The sequence below is a fragment of the Otolemur garnettii genome, unplaced genomic scaffold, assembly GCF_000181295.1.
Source record: "Otolemur garnettii isolate 467f Iridium unplaced genomic scaffold, OtoGar3 scaffold00039, whole genome shotgun sequence".
In the NCBI taxonomy this organism is placed as follows: domain Eukaryota; kingdom Metazoa; phylum Chordata; class Mammalia; order Primates; family Galagidae; genus Otolemur; species Otolemur garnettii.
The window spans coordinates 1808569-1817594 of NW_003852434.1; the positions used below are offsets into that span (position 1 = coordinate 1808569).

The 9026-nt window shown below is 38.5% G+C and overlaps 1 protein-coding gene across 1 annotated transcript in view; it reads left to right on the forward strand.

Moving 5' to 3' along the window:
• Nucleotides 1-9026, forward strand: part of FAM13A (family with sequence similarity 13 member A) — a 264125-nt gene that overhangs the window by 108236 nt on the left and 146863 nt on the right. Inside the window, exon 7 of the mRNA XM_012805358.2 lies at nucleotides 5448-5531. Within this exon, the coding sequence (XP_012660812.2) occupies nucleotides 5448-5531 (84 nt within the window). The remainder of the gene's footprint in view (nucleotides 1-5447; nucleotides 5532-9026) is intronic.

The window sequence follows — 9026 nt, forward strand, 5'->3', positions numbered from 1 at the left end:
AAAAGAAAGTCAAGTTAAGAAATGTAGCAGAATTGCTGTGCTTATTTGTTGCAATCTGAAAAGTAAGCCATAGCATGCGGACTGGGAGTCCCCCTGCCTAGGGACCTTGCCCTACCACCCAGGGTCTGGCAGACAAAGGGAGAGAAAGTGCTACAAAATTGACACACACACTCAGGGTTTTGACCTATAAGAGATGACACTGTATCAGCCCCTTGTGAGGAGCCATCTCCAGTCTAGAATTTAAGGCTTTTTATTAGGGACTTGAGGGTATGCACTTACAAAGGAAAAAGTGAAAAGGTAACAGTTTCGTGTTTCAATTAAACAGGCAGTTCTTTGTTCAAGAAAAAAAGTTATCAGGTTGATGGACTAAACTACAGATGGAGGAATACTTTGGATAGCATTTAATGAAGGACAGTCATAGCCTACAGATCAGAGTGGTTACATCTGTAGGGTATTTGTGGGGGCAATTATCAATTACTTTCTAGCTTTATTTATATTCTGTCTCTAAGCTGCTGGTCTCCATCTAGACATCTCTCAGACTATTTTCTTAACTATTCTGCTGGACATTCCAAGCCTCCCTCGCCACTTTAGGTATGCATTGCAGTGGAAGGTCTGAGGCCCAGGGCCATTTTCCTACACAAGTCTTCAGGGGAAGCCAGCCTACTCTATCTTTTAATCACACCTATTCAAGGGTTATGGTCATAAATTTAATGTGAAATCAGTCAACCTATTTTCATAACATTTTTCATGATAATGAAAAACAGAACAACCACTTCCAGTTGCTTCATTCCTAGCATAGAGAAGGCATATAGTTGGATCATCCAAGGTTGTACTTTTACAATTTTAGTAATATGATTGGAGACTGGAAGAAGGAAATTAGGATGATAGCAAGGAAATGAAAGATCATGAAATGTAAGTTGGTTAAGAAGGGAATTAAATCAGGGAGGAAAGGAGTAGAGAAAAAAAGAGAATTAAAAACAGGAGTAATGCACAGGGGTCTATAAAAGGTTAAAAAAAGGATTTTATTCCTTCATTTAGTTTACTGAGTTACTTAACAACTGAGCTTGTACTGTGTGTCAAACTCTATGTCCTGACTGACCATGTCTTCTCACAGTTAAGTGTAATTTTAAGCCACATATTTCTCTTTTTTATTTTATTTATTATTTATTTAGAGTCAGAATCTCACTTTGTTGCCCTTGGTAGCATGCCATGGTGTCACAGCTCACAGCAACCTCAAACTCTTGGGCTTAAATGATTCTCTTGCCTCAGCCTCCCAAGTAGCTAGGACCACAGGTGCCTGTCACAACACTCAGCTATTTTTAGAGATGGGGTCTCGCTCTGACTCAGGCTAATCTTGAACTTTTGAGTTTAGGAAATCCACTCGCCTCAGCTTCCCCGAGTGCTAGGATTCCAGGTGTGAGCCACCACGCCCAGACTTAAGTCAAATATTTGTAAGAGCTGTGGAGAAACAAAAATGGATAGGCAGATAGAGGACAGCAAGTGGGAGGGAAGAGTGGTGATGATTAGATAGGGTACCCAGGGAAGGGAACCCACGCTCATGAAATTGAGCCAAGACCTGAATGAAGTGAAGGAGTGAGCTTGGGAAGAGCTGTGGGGGTGGTGTGCTAAGCTGGTGGGACTGTGAGTACATTTTAATCTTTTGTCACTAGTACTTGAATAGTAAAGTCAAAGAAAATCATGCTAAACAAGGTAATTTTTTCCCCTGTTCTATTTTAAATGGTGTTTTCATGACACCATGACACAGCTGGTTTAAGCACAAATAATAGATGTTGCACAAAAGTCATTTGAGTGAGCAGTTGGTTCAGTCAAAAGCCTCATTTAAGTGGACCACTTAATGTTCACTTATAAATATACCTGATATGATATATTCTTGTCCAATTTGTTTGCCACTTCATTCTCTGGTGTCCAGCATCTGAATGCTACTCTTCTCAATTAGGACTAGGATCCAATTAATCACTGTTAAATCAATTTTTATGCACACGTACAGTTTAACACGGGGAAACACAAAACATCTCCCTATACACTTTTTTGAAGAAGTTCTTCTAAGGGAAGAATTTGAACACAAACCCAAGGTCTCTTCCTGAGAGTACAGGGATTTACTTTAAATCAAGGGTGTCCAACCTTTTTTTTCTTTGCCATACACTGGAAGAATAAGAGTTCTCTTGGGCCACACATTAAAAACCCAAACACTAACAAAAGCTGATTTGTAAAAAAAGGTTTGTGCACACTTTCCCTGATATCTGATACCACAGATAAACCAAAGGAGTCCTCACAAAATCAGCACACTGCCTGTGATTGGACACCCTCACCCTCCCACCTCCACCCCCTGCTTTAAATGGCTTTGTAAAAAAAATTAGATATAACTGACATACAATAAAATTCGGCCTTTTAGTGTGTTTGCAGAGTTGTGTAGCCATCACCATGACGTAATTCCAGAGCATGTTTATCACCCGCAAAAGACAACTCACACAGACCAGGCCCACTAGCAGTCATTCCACGTGCCCCATCCTCCCAGCTCCTGACAACCACTGATCTACTTTCAGTCCCTACGTGTTTGCTTATTCTGGACATTTAACGCAAGTGGATTCACACGGTGTTTGTCCTTTTGTGCCTCACTTCTTCCTCTTAACACAATGTCTTCAGGTGTCATCCATGTTGTCGCAGCTACCAGAACTTCATTACTTCTTACAGCTGAATAAGACTCCTTTGTGCGGGCATCCCCCATCCATTCATCAGTTGATGAATATTTGGACTGTTTCCCCTTTTAGTCTACTATGAATAATTCTACGCTGAGCATCTACAAGTTTTCATGTGGTCGTAAATTTCCAATTCTTTTAAACACGCAACTTTAAGTGGCTTTTTAAAAGTACAGTTTGTAACACATTTTATCTTAATACTTTACACTTCACTTCATATTGTATATTATAAAAGAATACATGGCTCTTACCAAATATTCACTTAAGCGACTAGTTGTATTATTTAACTTTTCTCCAGAAATCTTAAGTAACATTGACCTTGCAGGAAGATATCATCTGCGTCCTCTGGCTCTGCAGCCCCCTGGCTCCCTGCACGAGAGGGGCCGCTATTTCACACCATTCTGGTGGGGCATTGGGGCTGCCCCTCTCAACAGCTGGTGGCTTTTTGTCTTCTTTGAGCCAGATCTCTTGACTCCCAGTTCAGTTCTCTGACTGCTAAACTTTACTTTTGTCTCTGTTGTCTGAATTTAAAGTCATAAAGCCAAACATAAATAAATAAATAAATATAATTCATATAGATAACATTGTCAGATAACAGTTTAGAAAAAGTGCTTTCAGAGTCTTACAGGGAGAAGCTGTCAGCCTTGGGCTCCTTGATTCACAGGGACAGAGAGGGAAAAGAGGAGTAATAAAAAAATACCGTCACTTCTATTTTGTGTGTAAGGAGGAAAGAATCATGAATATTTGTAAACTCTCACTCATAAGCAAAGGTTGGCCATGCCTGTTGCTTTCCTGTAGCAGCCAGTCTTGTTTGTTCTCATCAGTCTAGCATTTACATACCAGTAGTTTTTAAAAGGGGAATAAGCATCAAATATATTATAATTATATTGAATATTATCCAAGTGTAGTCATATTACGCAATGGATTATACAGCTAATCACTTGGCTCTTCTAAATGTCATACTGGATATAGTTTATCCCCCTCACAGTGAGTCAGAAGCGGGAATGAGCTCCTTCACTGTTTCCAGTAAGTGGCTTACTACTAGCAGGTGTTGTAACTGGTGGGAAAGGGTAGGACTGGAATGCTTACTTATTTGGGGATCTGAGAAATGTTCCCTGTGGCTGTACGTGAGGTCACAGGCAGCTGAGAGTGTTGGCAGCACCTGCAGCTACATCCCAGCTTAGAAGAGGCTCCCAATGCCCTACAAGTCGGGAATGTTTGTCCCCAGCACAAACCCAAGAACAGGTGCTGGGTGGGCCAGGCGTGAGTCTCATCTTCTCCACTTTTTATGTGATCTTGAGCATATCACCTCAGGATCCAAGTCCATCATCTCTAAAGTTAAAAGCATTAACTAGTTGACCTTTAAAACACTCTTTTGGCTCTAAAATGCTATAACTCCATGACTTAGTGGTTTCAGCTGTCAAGTGGATTGGAGATAAGAAATAGTATATAAAGATAATGACATAAAGTTATACAGAACCATCTTTGAGTCCCGTGTGACACTGGGCAAGTTACTTAATTTCTGTAAGCCTTCGTTGTGTTATCCTTAAAAGGGGGCTCATGACAGTAGTTCCTAGATTCTAGGGCTTTGGTGGGTAGTAAATGGCATTGTCAATGCAGAATTTTTAGCACAATGCTTGAGAAATTATAAGATTTAACATTTATTAGTAGTAAGTAATATTCTTAGTTTCTTTAGGGACATTTTATCCTAATAATACAAGAAATAAATGAATATAATTCCAGGAAAGTTAGTAATATTGTAAAGTATTACATTACAAGATAGTCTATAATAAGTATATAGACTTAATTTTTTAAAGGTTATAATTAATTAGCTATAAAGGAAACTAAAAGAAATCTGTGATAGAGATTACTGACTGGTAGGCATGGGGGGGAAGAAAAGGGGTGCAGGGAGCAGGTAAAAGAAATCTGACTTCTTTCCTCCTTCCCTTTGTTGTTATGGTAATCTTCCTTTTATGCATCACTTTCCGATCTTAATTTGGAGATAGAACCATCTACGGAAAACCTACCTTAGTGGCTAATCAGAAGTATGGCTGTCTGTATTGAACAAAGGAAACAGATAAGATTTTTATTGTTTCTGTTTAGCATGTAGGAATAAGTAGTAAATCTCTACAACTCCACCTAAGCTGCCTCCTTGTAATTTCTGCCATTATTTTTGAAAATATTGTTTTTGTGTGAATCAAGGACTTAGAAGTTTAATAATTTCAGAAAGAGACACGTCGTTTTCCTCAGTTATGGTATTATTACGAAAACTATTCAAAAGCAGTTAGCTAAATTATCTGAAGGGATTTAAGATAAAATATGTAAAGAGTCAGGCTCCGTCTGTAAAATATTGTGAGGAAAGTTGGCAACCTGACATTTGTTGGTGGCTCTCTTGGAGAATTAACCATTCAGTTCTCAAGAGGAGAGGTGAGCGGACAATAGTGACAAAGTGACGTGACAGTGCAGGTCAGATCGTCACTGCCCATCTCTGGACAGGCGTGTTCTAGACGGCCCACGCCTCCCCCTCTGTCGTATCTCACTTTACTGCTGTATGTGACATGTAAGAGGGGAAAGTGTGGACTCTTCACTGCAGGCTGACTGGCTTCTGATGAGATCAGCTCACCCCAGAATCCCTTGTCCTCCTTCAAAATTGCTTTTCACTGCCTTGTAATTTCCAGTAAGGCTAAATGTCCTTTAATCTCTAATGTTTCTTTTATACTTCCTTTATAGGAGGCACGTTGTAAGAACTCCCTACCCATCATTTTTACAAAAGGCTTAGAAAGAGACAAGCCAAAACCATCTCCAAAATCCAAGGTAAGCTCTACCTGCTCTTCTGGGTACTGTGTGAAACCCTCGCTGTGGCGTTTCCGGGCTCTGTCGCTTCTGCTTCCTTCATCCTATGGGGATTTAGTTTTACGGGGTTTTTTTTTTGGGGGGGGGGGTGGTAGGGGTACAAACCTGGTGGTATAAAAGCCCTTTTTATATAGAGCATTTAATTCAAAGTTATATTCATCCCCAAATTCTCAGGATATTGTTATTATTTAATATTTAACAATTTAGATGGTTTAATAGTCAATAATTTAGTAGATGGTTTTCTACTGCTTATTCGGAGTTTTTTCAGCCCCCGACATCAACACAGGGAATAGTGGAGTGTAGTCGACCTTCCCAAGGTACTTGTAAGCATCATACAAAGGTGTGAGGTGCACTTTCCCTCCTGTGAGTAAAAGTAACATTTCCAGCTGCAATTTTTCTAATCAAGATAGAAATGACTTTATCCGTATTTCATAATTATAAAAGTAACACATGGTGAATATGGAGTGTTTAAGTCGATTTCTAACACAAAAATATGAGAACTCTTATAGCTATGGCAGAATAAAGGGTGTAATACGTAAAATTGTGTTTCCTTTATAAAGAAAACTGCAAAATACACGTTGTTTTTGCCAGTAAAAGCAACCCAGAACATGTCATGAGCATTTTGTCATTTGTCCACTCAAAAAAGTGATTGTATTATTAACCCCTTACTTTCTTGATTTTAAATCTTCTCTTTTAAATAGACTTTAAATAGAGGTCCTACTATTTACGGGGTGTATGAGTAATATACTCCTAAATGGCCACTGTGGCATGTAGAGAGCTACTTTTTTTTTTTTTTTTGTAGAGACAGAGTCTCACTTTATCGCCCTCAGTAGAGTGTCATGGCATCACACAGCTCACAGCAACCTCCAACTCCTAGGCTTAGGCAATTCTCTTACCTCAGTCTCCTGAGCAGCTGGGACTACAGGCACCCACCACAATGCCCAGCTAAGTTTTTTATTGTTGTTGTTGCAGTTTGGCCGGGGCCGGGTTTGAACCTACCACCCTCAGTATATGGGGCCAGTGCTCTACCCACCGAGCCACAGGCGCCGCCCCCTAGAGCTACTCTTTTTCCAGTTCTAAGACATGTTCTCCAGACTTTCTTGACTCCACAATAGCAAACTTCTAAAGAATTCTCTTCTTTGATATTACTTGCAAGTTACTATAAAAATAATTGTGGCTTTATTTTTAAAGGCAAGTGAAGCAACATATCTAGCTATCACTGTTTTACTTATGGAAAGAGTGTACAGCTTATTTTTAAAAAAATAAAAATACCTTTCCTTATAAAACATATTCTACCTTGTTTTTTTTTTTTGTTTGTTTGTTTGTTTGTTTGTTTCTTTTTGAAAAGTATTGCAACTATCTACTTTGGATTCGTTTAGAAATTAAAATGATTTTTTGTGTCCTTTTCACTGAATTATTGTGCCCAATAATTCATTCCAACCTGTAATAGAAATTCTGTTGACTGTGCAGTTTATAAAATTCAATGTCGAAAATATGGTCATCAAACAAGTGCACTGAAAAAAATGTTAGAGGACTTAAGGAACATTTTTCGATAATATCTGCTTTTTAACTTAATTTCTAGTGATATAACTACTTTGAAGTGATGAGACCCTATGAATCACTTCCTAAATGAAAGATAGTCTTGAAACTGTCATAAAAATTGTTTGAAGGGAGTCTGTGACTTTTGTGAAATTACTCCCACGTGGGATATTTTCGTCACCTACAGAATCAATGATTAATGTGCTTTTATTATCCTCCCATCTATCTTCCTGTATGCTTTATAGCACAGCTAATTTAATAGAAAATTTATTTGATGGGTTAAATTAAACTTCAGTGTGTGACTTTAGCTTCTTTGTGACCTTAAATGAGCAAGTTTAAGATGACACAAGCAAATTAATCTCTGCTTGGTTTGGGGTGATTATGATCTTTGTTATTTCAAATCCCAGAAATAAAGCCGAGCATGGGAGCTACAAGGGATTATTAAGGCACTATTTCTGTCACCAAGATTTTATCTTAAAATCTTTTTTCCTCCTGTTGATCTTTGAAAACTAAAGCTGAGAACACCTTCAAAATATGGTTGGTGTGTTCTTTCTAGACTGACTTAGTGAGCTGTGAGAATGATGTGTATCCCCGGTATTAATGGTCCTCCATTTGGCCCCCATCAGTGTCTTTCTCAGACATCTCCAGTTACAGCTGCGTTTGCCCTGGTCAGCTGGTATTTCTGATCCCTATATAGGCTGGAGATGTAAAATGGTAATCCAGAAATGGCCTCTGTCCATTGGCTCTGGAGAGGTCTCTCTAGTATAAGCCATCTGTCCCTGTGTATGTTCCCTCTGCCAGCTGTTGTCTCTGCTCTTGGGCAATGGGAAGGGTTATATTTCTCTTCCTTAGGTAGGAAAGCCACTTGCTGATTTGAGTCCAAGATGGAACTTGAACTCAAAAAAAGATACCTCCATTACACAGTGTCAGGACACTTGTGCATGAGTAATGTTTCCCTAGCCTTGCTAGCTCAAGGACATACTCATGTAACTATTTCATGCCCAATACTATGTAGACTATATATACCAGTATATATTCCAATATTTGGAATAGATGACACGGAAGATACCATCAGATAGATTTTTAGCTAACGAGGTACAGAATGTGGCTCCATGTAACCTAGTGGAGTTATGACTAGGAGAGGAGACAGCATTTTCTCCTAAACACAGGGGCTGCGACTCTAAGCCTCACAATCTGTGTTCAATCCTCACTGTATAAACCTAAGAGAATTCAGTGACCTGAGGGAGGAAAAGGATCTTCCTTTTCTCTTCGTCTGAGGTGTACTCTAAACTTCCCACTAAAGCTGTGTTCTTGACCTCAGCAAAAAACTCAAGGTCAGGTCATCGTACAAGGGTGAAGATAAGATTCATTCAGTGCCAGGATAAAGGTAAAAAATAAACAATGATCTATTTCCTTCCTGACTTTTATCAGTGGATAAAAAATATACTGATAAGTATTAAAATGATAAGCACATAATAGCTTTGGTTGTTCAGCGGATTCTCCTAATGCTTTTAAAGATGTTTCCTTATTAGGCAGAGTCATCTTAACTATAAAACGTGTGATGAAGATCAGGCGGTTGTCAGTAAACATCTGAGAAGCAGCTGTTAAATTATTTTTCATTTCAAAGGTTAATGATTTCAGCGACCGTGAATCATGTACGGAGATTTTCTTCAATAAGGAGATGAGAGGTCACAGTTGTTATCTTCTCAAATGTTTTTAAAATTCCTTCACTTATTAGCAAAATAAACCAAACACTTAAAATAATATAGGGTTTTGAGAATATTTAGTGCCAATGTAATTTAATTTGCAAAATACAAAATAGAAAAAGTAACTTAAGCATGGATGTTTTCAAGTTTTTATTTTTTGCTTTTCTTTCTTTCTTTCTTTCTTTCTTTCTTTTTTTTTTTTTTTTTTTGT